The sequence below is a fragment of the Biomphalaria glabrata genome, chromosome 2 (assembly GCF_947242115.1).
Source record: "Biomphalaria glabrata chromosome 2, xgBioGlab47.1, whole genome shotgun sequence".
Taxonomy (NCBI): domain Eukaryota; kingdom Metazoa; phylum Mollusca; class Gastropoda; family Planorbidae; genus Biomphalaria; species Biomphalaria glabrata.
In genome coordinates this window covers 31,496,131-31,512,560 of record NC_074712.1, presented here as the reverse complement: position 1 = coordinate 31,512,560, position 16,430 = coordinate 31,496,131, and the positions used below count along the sequence as shown (strand labels likewise).

The following is a 16,430-nucleotide window of genomic DNA, read 5'->3' as shown; positions in this document are numbered from 1 at the left end:
TGGACTTTATAAGGTCTATTAATTGTTACGGACTTTATAAGGTCTATTAATTGTTACGGACTTTATAAGGTCTATTAATTGTTATGGACTTAATACGGTCTTAGTGTAGGTCTTATGTTCTACTATACCAAATTTGCTAGAATGATTGACCTTTCAACTTTTAGATGTTGTATTAGGGAATATGAAGTTGAAGTTTATGATTTCCTTTCGGGCAACATTTTATCAGCAGTCTTGAAATAGTAATGAAAATGGTTGTCAATAAACTGGTATCTAATTATTACCGCTGTAGTGCTATCTGTACATGAAAAGGCCTGCGACTTCAACTGCACTACGCTTTAGATGTAGTATGTTTAACATTATAGGGTAATCTGAATATGGCCTTCCTCCTCAACCAATAATGTGGTCTGTGTTTTACATTGATCAGACTCTAATGACTACACAGCTCAGCTGGCGGAAGTTCACTCCATGATGACGTCATTCTCCCGACGTGTCAGCGGTGACATTGACCTTTGCCAGCTTGATGTTATTGAAGCTATCGACTCCCTGGTAGAAAAGATGGCGTACGAATTACAGCAAGGGACCTTGTCTACGTCAGAGGTCATGCAGGAGTAAGTGTTCTTGGGAATTATCCTTTTACAACATTTTTTTTCGTATCCAGTTAATTTAAGTTATAAATGTAAATCATAGATTTATTATATTTCACATTACTCAAAATTTCAACAAACATTTTCGCAATAACTGAAGCAATATTCACAACAATCAACTTTGTTCTGTTTCTTAGAATTTCCAATCTGACAACTGGTCGCCAAAGACAACCAGGATCCCTTTCAGAGCCATCTTCTTACCAGACCAGTCGTGAAAGCAGCCCAAGAAAGACAGAGGCAGTTGAGACATCCAGAGGACCTAGCACACCCAAAGACGACGGTTCTCATATAAACAGGAACCAGCTGGAGAAAGAAATCTATGAAATCCTGGACGAGATCATGACTTTGTTAGGGGCCGTGTCTCCAGCTACAGAAAAGTCAAACGACCTGGAACATAGCACTGATGGCAGTGAGACTTCGGGCTCAACAAGCGGAGGTAACATCGCACAAGAAAGATGCACACCAGAGAAACCAGTTGCTGCAGAAGATCAGGAGACGTCTAAAGAAACTGCAGTACCTTGCAACACACCACTGAACGTATCCCTCATAGAGTCTGAGATAGGTGCGGAGCAATTAGAGGACGATCTTTTCATTCAAGAAGACCACGAGTCGCTGCTAAAACAGTCGGAAACGGAGTCAGAGGTTGCTTCTGATGTGTTCATTGATAATGAAGATTTATTAAACGGTGAGTTCCACACGTTGACAATAGAGATACTCGTAAGTGATAACACTAGCAAGGACCGCCGCGAACCTGAAATCGACAGGACAGAACAGTTTTTAGTTCTTGATGCAATCAAAAGAGCCGTTCTTTCTGAAACAGGTCAACTAGAAATAGTAACATCAGATCAAAACTATAATATCGACTTGTGCAACATATCAGAGATAGACAGAGTGGAGACATTTCTGACTAAAGAAATAGATACTGTGACAAATATTCTGCCAGATGAACTTTTGCTTTCAAGCAGATTGAAAGATTCCTCACAATCTGAAAGTGAACAGAACTTAGACAGTCACGTGGCACCTGTTGGTGTTTCAAGCGCCAATGACAAACAAAGTAGCACTGTAGTTGGTGAATGTTTAGAAGAGAATGACTTTGAAGAAACGTTTAGAGACGAGACAGTCGCATGCTATACAGAAGATCATACATCTGAAGTTTGTGGCAATAACTTTACTCTGCATGACCGTTGGGTGGACACTAAATTGCATGGTGTGAGCACAGTACCCAAAAAGTGTGTAGATAGCAGCACATCTGAAGACGATTTTGAAATCATTCCTGATTTTGAATTTTCTACCAATGTTTCAGAGACATTAGCCGACCAAGTTTCTGCCATTAGGAGCACAATGTTTGAATCCGGATTACAAGAGAGCGGTAAAAGAGTTGAAGTGGATGCTGAGCAGTCCGTTTTGTTCAGGCTACAAACACTGTATTACGTTGACAAACATGGTAACAGATTGCTGACTGAAGACTCCACTACACAACATACCTCTCCAGTTTCCAGGGAAGACGTTGAGGTCCAAGAAGACGACTTTGTCATGATAGATGGTGGTGTCTTAGCTTACCAGCCAATGCATATTGATGACCAAATTCTTTGCGAATCTGGGAATGAAAAAGAACTAGAGCAAGACGACTTACAAGCAGACTTTGATGATCGATTGGCAGACGAATTAGCTGAGAATATAGTCAATGAAGTCTTAGATTCACAAGAACACCGAAGTCTTGTTCACAGTTGGCAGCATTTAGGTGCCAGAGAAATTGAAACAATAAATGATATATCATTCAATACAGTCTCAATGTTTGAAACAGAAGATGTCAGTGCCACAAAAGAAGAAGTTACTCCAACAGACGACGTTACTGAAACAAAAGAAGTTATAATTCGAACAGAAGATGTCAGTACCACAAAAGAAGATATAATTCGAACAGAAGATGTCAGTACCACAAAAGAAGATATAATTCGAACAGAAGATGTCAGTACCACAAAAGAAGATATAATTCGAACAGAAGATGTCAGTACCACAAAAGAAGAAATTACTCCAACAAAAGATGTCAATGACACAAAAGATGTAACTACAATTGAAGATGTTGCTGAAACAGAAGATCTTACTGGAAGAAAAGATGTCATTTTATCCGAAAATGTTATTGACTTAAAAGATGTTACTCCAACAGAAGGTATTACAGAACAAGATAGCATTGTCGCTACAGAAGCTGTCAGTGAAGCAGAACAAGATAACATTGTAGCTACAGACAATGTCAGAGATGCAGAGCAAAATATCATTATAGCTACAGAAGATGTCAGTAAAGCAGAACAAGATAGCCTTGTAGCTACAGAAGATGTCAGTAAAGCAGAACAAGATAGCATTGTAGCTACAGAAGATGTAAGTGATGCAGAACAAGATAGCATTGTAGCTACAGAAGATGTAAGTGATGCAGAACAAGATAGCATTGTAGCTACAGAAGATGTAAGTGATGCAGAACTAGATAGCGTTGTAGCAACTAAAGATGTCATTAAAGAAGATAAATACATAGCTACAGAAGATGTCATTGAAACAGAACAAGATGACGCTGTAGCTACAGAAGATGTCATTGTAGCAGAACAAGATGATGCTCTAGCTACAGAAGATGTCATTGAAGCAGAACAGGATGACGATGTAGCTACAGAAGATGTCATTGAAGCAGAACAAGATGATGTTCTAGCTACAGAAGATATTGAAGCAGAACAGGATGACGCTCTAGCTACAGAAGATGTCATTGTAGCAAAACAGGATGATGCTCTAGCTACAGAAGATGTCATTGAAGCAGAACAAGATGATGCTCTAGCTACAGAAGATGTCATTGTAGCAGAACAAGATGATGCTCTAGCTACAGAAGATGTCATTGAAGCAGAACAGGATGATGCTCTAGCTACAAAGGATGTCATTGAAGCAGAACAAGATTTTGCACTAGCTACAGAAGATGTCATTGAAGCAGAACAAGTTGATGCTCTAGCTATAGAAGATGTCATTAAAGCAGAACAAGATGATGTTCTAGCTACAGAAGATGACATTGAATCAGAACATGATGATGTTCTAGCTACAGAAGATGACATTGAATCAGAACAAGATGATGATGTAGCTACAGAAGATGTCATTGAAGCAGAACAAGAGGATGTTCTAGCTACAGAAGATGTCATTCAAGCAGAACAAGTTGATGCTCTAGCTACAGAAGATGTCATTGAAGCAGAACAAGATGATGTTCTAGCTACAGAAGATATCATTGAAGCAGAACAAGAGAATGTTCTAACTACAGAAGATGTCATTGAAGCAGAACAAGATGATGTTCTAGTTACAGAAGATGTCATTGAAGCAGAACAAGAGGATGTTCTAGCTACAGAAGATGTCATTGAAGCAGAAAAAGATAATGCTCAAACTACAGAAGATGTCATTGAAGCAGAACAAGATGATGCTCTAGCTACAGAAGATGTCATTGTAGCAGAACAAGATGATGCTCTAGCTACAGAAGATGTCATTGAAGCAGAACAGGATGATGCTCTAGCTACAGAAGATGTCATTGAAGCAGAACAAGATTTTGCACTAGCTACAGAAGATGTCATTGAAGCAGAACAAGTTGATGCTCTAGCTACAGAAGATGTCATTGAAGCAGAACAAGATGATGTTCTAGCTACAGAAGATGACATTCAATCAGATCATGATGATGTTCTAGCTACAGAAGATGACATTGAATCAGAACAAGATGATGCTGTAGCTACAGAAGATGTCATAGAAGCAGAACAAGATGATGCTCTAACTACAGAAGATGTCATTGAAGCAGAACAAGAGGATGTTCTAACTACAGAAGATGTCATTGAAACAGAACAAGATGATGCTCTAACTACAGAAGATGTCATTGAAGCAGAGCAAGATGATGCTCTAACTACAGAAGATATCATTGAAGCAGAACAAGAGAATGTTCTAACTACAGAAGATGTCATTGAATCAGAACAAGAAGATGCTCTAGCTTTAGAAGATGTCATTAAAACAGAACAAGATTTTACTCTAGCTACAGAAGATGTCATTGAAGCAGAACATGTTGTAGCTGTAGCTACAGAAGTTATCTTTGAAGCAAAACAAGATGATGCTCTAACTACAGAAGATGTCTTTGAAGCAAAACAAGATGATGCTCTAGCTACAGAAGATGTCATTGAAGCAGAACAAGATGATGCTCTAACTACAGAAGATGTCATTGAAGCAAAACAAGAGGATGTTCTAACTACAGAAGATGTCCTTAAAACAGAACAAGATGATGCTGTAGCTACAGAAGATGTCATTGAAGCAGAACAAGATGATGTTCTTGCTACAGAAGATGTCAATAAAGCAGAACAAGATGATGCTCTAGCTACAAAAGATGTCCTTAAAACAGAACAAGATGATGCTGTAGCTACAGAAGATGTCATTGAAACAGAACAAGGTGATGCTCTAGCTACAGAAGATGTCATTGAAGCAGAACAAGATAGCATTGTAGATACAGACAATATCAGTGATGCAGAGCAAAATATCATTATAGCTACTAAAGATGTCATTGAAGCAAAACAAGACAATGCTCTAGCAACAGAAGAAGTCATTGTAGCAGAACAAGATGATGTTCTAGCTACAGAAGATGTCAGTGACTCAGAGGAAGAAAATATTATAGCTACAGACAATGTCGTTGAAGTAGAGAAAGATATCATTGTAGCTACAGAAGATGTCAGTGTAGCAGAACAAGATGAAATAGCAGCTGCAGCAGATGTCAGTGAAGTAGAGCAAGATAGCCTTGTAGCTACAGAAGATGTCATTAAAGCAAACCAAGACGTTGCTCTAGCTACTGAAGATGTCAGTGAAGCAGAACAGGATGATGCTGTAGCTACAGAAGATGTCATTGAAACAGAACAAGATGATGCTCTAGCTACAGAAGATGTCATTGAAGCAGAACAAGATGATGCTGTAGCTACAGAAGATGTCATTGAAGCAGAACAAGATGATGCTCTAGCTAAACAAGATGTCATTGAATCAGACCATGATGATGTTCTAGCTACAGAAGATGACATTGAATCAGAACAAGATGATGCTGTAGCTACAGAAGATGTCATTGAAGCAGAACAAGATGATGCTGTAGCTACAGAAGATGTCATTGAAGCAGAACAAGATGATGCTCTAGCTAAACAAGATGTCATTGAATCAGACCATGATGATGTTCTAGCTACAGAAGATGACATTGAATCAGAACAAGATGATGCTGTAGCTACAGAAGATGTCATTGAAGCAGAACAAGATTATGTTCTTGCTACAGAAGATGTCAATAAAGCAGAACAAGATGATGCTCTAGCTACAAAAGATGTCATTGAAACAGAACAAGGTGATGCTCTAGCTACAGAAGATGTCATTGAAGCAGAACAAGATGATGCTCTAACTACAGAAGATATCATTGAAGCAGAACAAGAGAATGTTCTAACTACAGAAGATGTCATAGAAGCAAAACAAGATGATGCTCTAACTACAGAAGATGTCATTGAAGCAGAACAAGATGATGTTCTAGTTACAGAAAATGTCATTGAAGCAGAACAAGATGATGTTCTAGCTACAGAAGATGTCATTGAAGCAGAAAAAGATAATGCTGTAACTACAGAAGATGTCATTGAAGCAAACCAAGACGTTGCTCTAGCTACTGAAGATGTCAGTGAAGCAGAACAGGATGATGCTGTAGCTACAGAAGATGTCATTGAAACAGAACAAGATGATGCTCTAGTTACAGAAAATGTCATTGAAGCAGAACAAGATGATGTTCTAGCTACAGAAGATGTCATTGAAGCAGAAAAAGATAATGCTGTAACTACAGAAGATGTCATTGAAGCAAACCAAGACGTTGCTCTAGCTACTGAAGATGTCAGTGAAGCAGAACAGGATGATGCTGTAGCTACAGAAGATGTCATTGAAACAGAACAAGATGATGCTCTAGCTACAGAAGATGTCAATGAAGCAAAACAAGATGATGCTCTAACTACAGAAGATGTCTTTGAAGCAAAACAAGATGATGCTCTAGCTACAGAAGATGTCATTGAAGCAGACCAAGATGATGCTCTAACTACAGAAGATGTCATTGAAGCAGAAAAAGATGATTCTCTAACTACAGAAGATGTCATTGAAACAGAACAAAATGATGCTGTAGCTACAGAAGATGTCACTGAAGCAGAACAAGATAGCATTGTAGATACAGACAATATCAGTGATGCAGAGCAAAATATCATTATAGCTACTAAAGATGTCATTGAAGCAAAACAAGACAATGCTCTAGCAACAGAAGAAGTCATTGTAGCAGAACAAGATGATGTTCTAGCTACAGAAGATGTCAGTGACTCAGAGGAAGAAAATATTATAGCTACAGACAATGTCGTTGAAGTAGAGAAAGATATCATTGTAGCTACAGAAGATGTCAGTGTAGCAGAACAAGATGAAATAGCAGCTACAGCAGATGTCAGTGAAGTAGAGCAAGATAGCCTTGTAGCTACAGAAGATGTCATTGAAGCAAACCAAGACGTTGCTCTAGCTACTGAAGATGTCAGTGAAGCAGAACAGGATGATGCTGTAGCTACAGAAGATGTCATTGAAACAGAACAAGATGATGCTCTAGCTACAGAAGATGTCATTAAAGCAGAACAAGATGATGCTGTAGCTACAGAAGATGTCATTAAAGCAGAACAAGATGATGCTCTAGCTAAACAAGATGTCATTGAATCAGACCATGATGATGTTCTAGCTACAGAAGATGACATTGAATCAGAACAAGATGATGCTGTAGCTACAGAAGATGTCATTGAAGCAGAACAAGATGATGTTCTTGCTACAGAAGATGTCAATAAAGCAGAACAAGATGATGCTCTAGCTACAAAAGATGTCCTTAAAACAGAACAAGATGATGCTGTAGCTACAGAAGATGTCATTGAAACAGAACAAGGTGATGATCTAGCTACAGAAGATGTCATTGAAGCAGAACAAGATGATGCTCTAACTACAGAAGATATCATTGAAGCAGAACAAGAGAATGTTTTAACTACAGAAGATGTCATAGAAGCAAAACAAGATGATGCTCTAACTACAGAAGATGTCATTGAAGCAGAACAAGATGATGTTCTAGTTACAGAAAATGTCATTGAAGCAGAACAAGATGATGTTCTAGCTACAGAAGATGTCATTGAAGCAGAAAAAGATAATGCTGTAACTACAGAAGATGTCATTGAAGCAAACCAAGACGTTGCTCTAGCTACTGAAGATGTCATTGAAGCAGAACAAGATGATGCTGTAGCTACAGAAGATGTCATTGAAGCAGAACAAGATGATGCTCTAGCTAAACAAGATGTCATTGAATCAGACCATGATTATGTTCTAGCTACAGAAGATGACATTGAATCAGAACAAGATGATGCTGTAGCTACAGAAGATGTCATTGAAGCAGAACAAGATGATGTTCTTGCTACAGAAGATGTCAATAAAGCAGAACAAGATGATGCTCTAGCTACAAAAGATGTCCTTAAAACAGAACAAGATGATGCTGTAGCTACAGAAGATGTCATTGAAACAGAACAAGGTGATGCTCTAGCTACAGAAGATGTCATTGAAGCAGAACAAGATGATGCTCTAACTACAGAAAATATCATTGAAGCAGAACAAGAGAATGTTTTAACTACAGAAGATGTCATAGAAGCAAAACAAGATGATGCTCTAACTACAGAAGATGTCATTGAAGCAGAACAAGATGATGTTCTAGTTACAGAAAATGTCATTGAAGCAGAACAAGATGATGTTCTAGCTACAGAAGATGTCATTGAAGCAGAACAAGAGAATGTTTTAACTACAGAAGATGTCATAGAAGCAAAACAAGATGATGCTCTAACTACAGAAGATGTCATTGAAGCAGAACAAGATGATGTTCTAGTTACAGAAAATGTCATTGAAGCAGAACAAGATGATGTTCTAGCTACAGAAGATGTCATTGAAGCAGAAAAAGATAATGCTGTAACTACAGAAGATGTCATTGAAGCAAAACAAGAGGATGTTCTAACTACAGAAGATGTCATAGAAGCAAAACAAGATGATACTCTAACTACAGAAGATGTAATTGAAGCAGAACAAGAGGATGTTCTAACTACAGAAGATGTCATTGAAGCAGAACACGATGATGTTCTAGTTACAGAAGATGTCATTGAAGCAGAACAAGAGGATGTTCTAGCTACAGAAGATGTCATTGAAGCAAAACAAGATGATGCTGTAGCTACAGAAGATGTCATAGAAGCAAAACAAGATGATGCTCTAACTACAGAAGATGTCATTGAAGCAGAACAAGATGATGTTCTAGTTACAGAGGATGTCATTGTAGCAGAAGAAGATGATGCTGTAGCTACAGAAGATGTCATAGAAGGAAAACAAGTTGATGCTCTAGCTGCAGAAGATGTCATTGAAGCAGAACAAGATGATGTTCTAGCTACAGAAGATGACATTGAATCGGAACATGATGATGTTCTAGCTACAGAAGATGACATTGAATCAGAACAAGATGATGCTGTAGCTACAGAAGATGTCATTGAAGCAGAACAAGAGGATGTTCTAGCTACAGAAGATGTCATTGAAGCAGAACAAAATGATGTTCTAACTACAGAAGATGTCATTGAAGCAGAACAAGATGATGCTCTTACTACAAAAGATGTCATTGAATCAGAACATGATGATGTTCTAGCTACAGAAGATGACATTAAATCAGAACAAGATGATGTTCTAGCTACAGAAGATGTCATTGAAGCAGAAAACATAGCTGCAGAAGGTGCCATTGAAGCAGAACAGAATGATGCTCTTGCTACAGAAGATGTCATTGAAGCAGAACAAGATTTTGCACTAGCTACAGAAGATGTCATTGAAGCACAACCGGATATAACTGTAGCTTCAGAAGATGTCATTGAAGCAAAACAAGATGATGCTCTAGCTACAGAAGATGTCATTGAAACAGGACAAGATTATGTTCTAGCTACAGAAGATGTCATTGAAGCAGAACAAGATGATGTTCTAGCTACAGAAGATGTCATGAAAGCAAAACAAGAGGATGTTTTAGCTATAGAAGATGTCATGAAAGCAAAACAAGAGGATTTTTTCTCTACAGAAGATGTCATTGAATCAGAACAAGAAGATGCTCTAGCTTTAGAAGATGTCATTAAAACAGAACAAGATTTTACTCTAGCTACAGAAGATGTCATTGAAGCAGAACATGTTGTAGCTGTAGCTACAGAAGTTATCTTTGAAGCAAAACAAGATGATGCTCTAACTACAGAAGATGTCATTGAAGCAGAACAAGAGGATGTTCTAGCTACAGAAGATGTCATTGAAGCAAAACAAGATGATGCTCTAACTACAGAAGATGTCAATGAAGCAAAACAAGATGATGCTCTAACTACAGAAGATGTCTTTGAAGCAAAACAAGATGATGCTCTAGCTACAGAAGATGTCATTGAAGCAGACCAAGATGATGCTCTAACTACAGAAGATGTCATTGAAGCAGAAAAAGATGATTCTCTAACTACAGAAGATGTCATTGAAACAGAACAAAATGATGCTGTAGCTACAGAAGATGTCACTGAAGCAGAACAAGATAGCATTGTAGATACAGACAATATCAGTGATGCAGAGCAAAATATCATTATAGCTACTAAAGATGTCATTGAAGCAAAACAAGATGATGCTCTAACTACAGAAGATGTCATTGAAGCAGAACAAGATGATGTTCTAGCTACAGAAGATGTCATTGAAGCAGAAAAAGATAATGCTCTAACTACAGAAGATGTCATTGAAGCAAAACAAGAGGATGTTCTAACTACAGAAGATGTCCTTAAAACAGAACAAGATGATGCTGTAGCTACAGAAGATGTCATTGAAGCAGAACAAGATGATGCTCTAACTACAAAAGATGTCATTGAAGCAGAACAAGAGGATGTTCTAACTACAGAAGATGTCATTGAAACAGAACAAGATGATGCTCTAACTACAGAAGATGTCATTGAAGCAGAACAAGATGATGCTCTAACTACAGAAGATATCATTGAAGCAGAACAAGAGAATGTTCTAACTACAGAAGATGTCATAGAAGCAAAACAAGATGATGCTCTAACTACAGAAGATGTCATTGAAGCAGAACACGATGATGTTCTAGTTACAGAAGATGTCATTGAAGCAGAACAAGAGGATGTTCTAGCTACAGAAGATGTCATTGAAGCAAAACAAGATTATGTTGTAGCTACAGAAGATGTCATAGAAGCAAAACAAGATGATGCTCTAACTAGAGAAGATGTCATTGAAGCAGAACAAGATGATGTTCTAGTTACAGAAGATGTCATTGAAGCAGAACAAGAGGATGTTCTAGCTAGAGAAGATGTCATTGAAGCAGAAGAAGATGATGTTGTAGCTACAGAAGATGTCATAGAAGCAAAACAAGATGATGCTCTAACTACAGAAGATATCATTGAAGCAGAACAAGATGATGTTCTAGTTACAGAAGATGTCATTGAAGCAGAACAAGATGATGCTCTAGCTACAGAAGATGACATTGAAGCAGAACAAGATGATGTTCTAGTTACAGAAGATGACATTGCAGAACAAGATCAAATTTTGGCTCCAGTAGATGTCAGTGAAGCAGAGCAAGATAGCATTGTAGCTACAGAAGATGTCATTGACATTGATGTTACTGATATAGACGATGTCACTGAAACAAAAGAAGATGTCAGTGACCCAATAGAAGAAATCACTCCAACAAAAGATGTCCATAACACAAAAGATGTTACTACAATTGAAGGTGTTACTGAAACAGAAGATGTTACTGTAAGAAAAGATGTTATTTCCTCCGAAAATGCTAGTAACTTAAAAGAAGATACTTCAACAGAAAATTTTACAGAACATGATATCATTCTAGCTACAGAAGCTGTTATTCAAGAAGATCAAGACAGTATTCTAGCTACAGAATATGTCAGTGATGCAGAGCAAGATAACATGTTAGCTACAGAGGATGTCAATGAAGCAGAACAGGATAGCATGGTAGCTACAGAAGAAGTCATGGAAGCAGAGCAAGATAGTGTTGTAGCTACAAAAGATGTTATTGAAGTAGAACAGGGTAGCGTTGAAGCCACAGACAAAGAAACTGAAAAATATGACCATGCAGCTAAAGAAGTTGTAAGTGAAGCAGAGCAACATAGCAATGTTGCCACAGACAATATCATTGAAATAGAAAAAGATAGCATAGTAGCTACAGAAAATGTCATTGAAACAGAACAGGAAGCTGCTAATGAAGCAGAACAAGATAGCAATGTAGCTATAGAAGCTGTCATGGAAGAAGAGCAAGATAGCATTGTAGCTAGAGAAGATGTCATAGAAACAGAACAGGAAGCTGCTAGTGAAAGAGAGCACGATAGTATTGTAGCTGCCAATGATCTTATTGAAGAAGATCAAGATAGCGTTGCAACTACGGAAACTTTCAGTGAAGCTGAACAAGATAACATCGTACAGATAGACGATGTCAGTGAAACAGAGCAAGAAAACATTGTAGCTACAAAAGATATCATTGAAGCAGAGCAAGATAGTGTTGTAGCAACACTGGACAGTGATGAAGAAACGGACAATATTGTAACAGCAGATGTTAGTGAAACAGAGGATGATAAAATTCTAGACACAGAAGATGTCAGTGAAACAGAGGATGATAACATTGTAGACACAGAAGATGTCAGTGAAACAGAGGATGATAAAATTCTAGACACAGAAGATGTAACTGAGGTTTCATTTGAAGATATTGAAATGAAAGATAACTATGCAGAAAATATGTGCGTAAGTATTACAAAAGATGATGTGCACAGATCTTCTCAAGACAATGACGAATACTTGCCAGAGGTCCATTCACAAGAAATTAAAACTGGTTCTTTCACAGACACTATTCCACAGGAAGAATCTACACCTGTAGCAGTGAAAAGCAAAACTAAAAATGAAACTTGCCCTGATGAAGTTGATGACGACGTATCAGATGATGAAGATGATGATGAAGATGAAGATGAATTTCACTTTGAAGAAAGTGAAGACGTAGAAGATATTCTAGATTTCCAAAACCCTCAGTATCGCGAGCGTCTAACGAACGAAGTTGCCTCGGCAATCTCAAAAGAAATAGTTTTAATGGCTGAAGTGGAAGTGGCCATGGAAGATCTGACAAGTCCTAAAGACTCACCGCTAAGCCCCATGGAGGAGAGCTTGTGTTATGAATCATTTGCTAAATATGATAACGGTGAAACTGGTCAAGCTAAAGAGAACCCTAAGACATGCGAAAACATTGCTGACGCCCACACAGAAAATCTTGGGAAAGAAACAAAATCTATGATCGCTTGTGACTTGAATTTATTAAAAAGTCAAGCACAAGAAATCCAGACAGAAACATATACTGATGATTATAGGACGAAGCTAAATGAAGATCTGAATTATGATGAGCAGGAAATTATCCAAGACAAGCAAATCACTACTGAACAACTTCCAAATATCAATGAAGACTTGCAGTATGCTATGGAGGAGTTCAACCGAGATTTGTCATACTATAAAAACCAAGAAACAAAAGAAATAAGACAATCGCCTAAGCGAATACCTTCCCTATATGAAAGATCAATGTCAGGTCAGTTATCTCGAACCATGAGCGACGATCCTTGCAAATGGAAGTCTTCCTTTGATCCCGAAGAAGATCTTATCATCGATGATGTCATTCTACAATTTAAATCTGAAGAGGCCGAAGAGATTGGTTTATCAAAAGACGCAAAGCTTCGTGGGTCCGTTGTTGTCAATGCTGAATGCCGAGAGATGGATGAAGAAACTAACGACTATGAAGAGTCGTGCGCATCATCCAACGAATTTCAAGAATCGGGCCAACCTCTTTCTGAATCTAAAAAGTCAGACGAAACTTCGGTTGGGTCACAGGAATCATTAGACTTGTCCCATAGATCTCGAGAGCTAACAGGGGTTTCCGATGACTTCATGGGTCATTTCAAAGACTCCGTGCTCATTCAACAATGTCAAGATATAATCATATGTGTTGATGAAGCCACAGATGACATAGAGCAGATACCCCAGATGGAATCAGGTATAACAAATAATCCCGTAGACGATGTCTCTCTGGGAACTTTAATTGACCAACCACCTCAACAGAAAAGGTCTAGGTCCAAGAGAAGACGTTTACAGCGAAAGAGAAGGAAGATGGCCGCGGAGGAGGCGGAAAGTGACCTAACCAATGACCAAACGTCTGACGCGCAAGAGGCTAAGTCCGAAGTGGACAGCGCCAATATAAGCATCCCGTCCACACCTAAACTTGAGAAGAAGAAGAAAAAGACGAAGAAACTGACAAGACACCAAATGTCACAAAGCACAGACTCAGAAGCGGGCGTCATCGATCCAGACGACGAGATCGTACAAGATGCCAGAGAAAGCTACAAGCGTGAAGTAGCATCGGGCGAGAGGGTCTACTCGGACGCAGACAGCGAGAGTGAAATACTTGTTTCAGCCCAGTCGCCCACCCACTTGGACAATGAACCAACAAGACAGACTAGACAAACTCCAGTTGTTCTCCAATTCCCAGATGAAGAGCTAACCAGTGGAACCCAGATTACAGTCGAACAAGACGACCAGAGCGACTCCGCGGAAATGGAAGAAACTCAATCGTCAAGGGCGGACAGCCGGCGCAAAGATTCAGATCACAAGAAAAGCTCAGAAGCTGGCCCAGATCATGGGCAACTTCTTGCTCCAGGCGCACAGAAAGGTCGCGCTCGATCAAGATCCCCCGCACCTCCAAGTTTGAGACGTATTACTGGACAGCCGCGTCGACGCCCTCGCAAGAATATAGTGGTTGTTCCAAACCCTCACCCATTTTGAAACTCGACTGAAGGAGAAACACTCACCAATCTTGTCAAGACACTCCATACAAGCCTCATTTTGTCAGGGGAATTTGTAGACAGTGCATGAAATATTAGTATCACAGTCCTGTCAAAGCTTGTATAACAAATACTAAGCATTTAAAAAAAAAGACTAAACCGAGAGACGTAGAAACGAATAGGAAAAATTGCCACTGAAATGCTATTTATCTAAAATATAGAGTTTGCATTAATAAATATATATATAGCACGTCATTAATGTAGAAATAATGCACGTATAGTGATTGTACCTAAATGCATATACTTTTTTTTTCTAAATAGCAAAGGCTATAAGCATAAACTTTTATAGAAAACAAGCCTTATTATAGATATTATATATATTTTTTTAAAAGTTGTTATGAAATAATCAGAATATTTAACTTTTGTAAACAGAATTTGTTGCTTATTTTTATTATCCAAATTGTCATTTTGATTTTATTTCATTGGTTTTCTGTAGTCACTGTCCATACTAAGATACTTGTGAAGTAGTTTTCTATTATGGCTCTAGGGGGAAAAGGAAAGTCCATGTATCATTGAACAATAGAGTGCGATTTATTTTGCTCATTTTAAACAAAACAACTAGTGTCCACCTCGATTATTGTATCCACCAGAGCAACCCCCAAATCTTACAACTTAAGTTTGCTGTGGTATTTTTGTGTAAACTGGTAAGACTATCATGCGCCAATCATTGTGTTTATACTTCAGCCGCCATATTTTTTGAGTAGTTTAGTGTATGTCATGATCGCCATAGATCTAGCAACAACAACAAAAAATGTGTATGTATTTGTTAATGTACTGTACAACACTCGCGTGTTAACTCATTTCTTTTACACAAACACCAAACAAAACCTTCAATGTGTGTTTAAACCAAGCCTGTTGTTTAAAATATACCCAGTCGTTCAATGACCACACAGTATTTCCTTTGTTTCCTATTCCTTGTAATATACTTAAGAGTCTTATTTATAAAACAATTTGTGTTTTTTGTTTGTATTTCATAAATATTTACAATGCAAAGAAACTGAACCTAACAAATAAATCCTATTTATTATCAAACCTATTGGGAACTCGCCTTACGACGTATGGTGCCATGTATATACATATTCAGCTAGTTATTACGTCAAGACTGCTGGGGATCCATTGTTGTGGGGCTTGAATTGAGACAAATTAACCTATTTATTTCGCCACGTACAATTGGTGTCGAAAAAAAATCAATCAACAAGTCACTATTATTGTACACTGGTAAATTATTATCTTTTATAATGTTTGAGCTTGTTCAGTTATTTATTTAAAACCAAGCTTTCTATTGTCTCTACATAGAACTATGTTTATGTTCCTGTCTATAATATTGCAATTTGTTATAATGAAGTATAAGATGCATCCATTTCAAAAGAAACACTTCTATACAAGTATACAATACGTCTTTCAGATCCTGTCTATGACACCAAATCCACCTTACAAACTATTTATTCACTATGTTGCTATGTAAAATCATACTTCATGTTTAGACTTTTTTTTTTTGACTTTGTAATGTTATAACATACACACTGAGAAATAAAATTTACTGCTAAATAAAACTTATGGCGTTGTCTTATTGTGTGTTTGGAACATTGCTTGAAAAAGACAAAAGGAACTGACTCCATGTGTGTGTGTGTGTGTGTGTGTCTGCTAAGTGCTAATACTAAACGACAAAAGGTGGGAAGCCAAAATTAAGTAGCGAAAGTCTCTACTCACATCTATCCATTGCTATTGGGAATGTTCATAAAATGGTAGCTAATTCGTAAGCAGCAAGTTTTATTTTTGTGTGAATCCGGTGTGC

At 37.9% G+C, this 16,430-nt stretch overlaps 1 protein-coding gene across 1 annotated transcript in view; it reads left to right on the top strand.

The window, feature by feature from the left end:
• The window catches only part of LOC106057934 (uncharacterized), a 67,306-nt gene extending 51,118 nt beyond the window's left edge, over positions 1-16,188 (top strand). Inside the window, exons 7-8 of the mRNA XM_056021161.1 lie at positions 425-608; positions 782-16,188. Coding sequence (XP_055877136.1) covers positions 425-608; positions 782-14,576 — 13,979 coding nt within the window. The 3' untranslated portion in view covers positions 14,577-16,188. The remainder of the gene's footprint in view (positions 1-424; positions 609-781) is intronic.
• Positions 16,189-16,430: the final 242 nt, after the last annotated feature.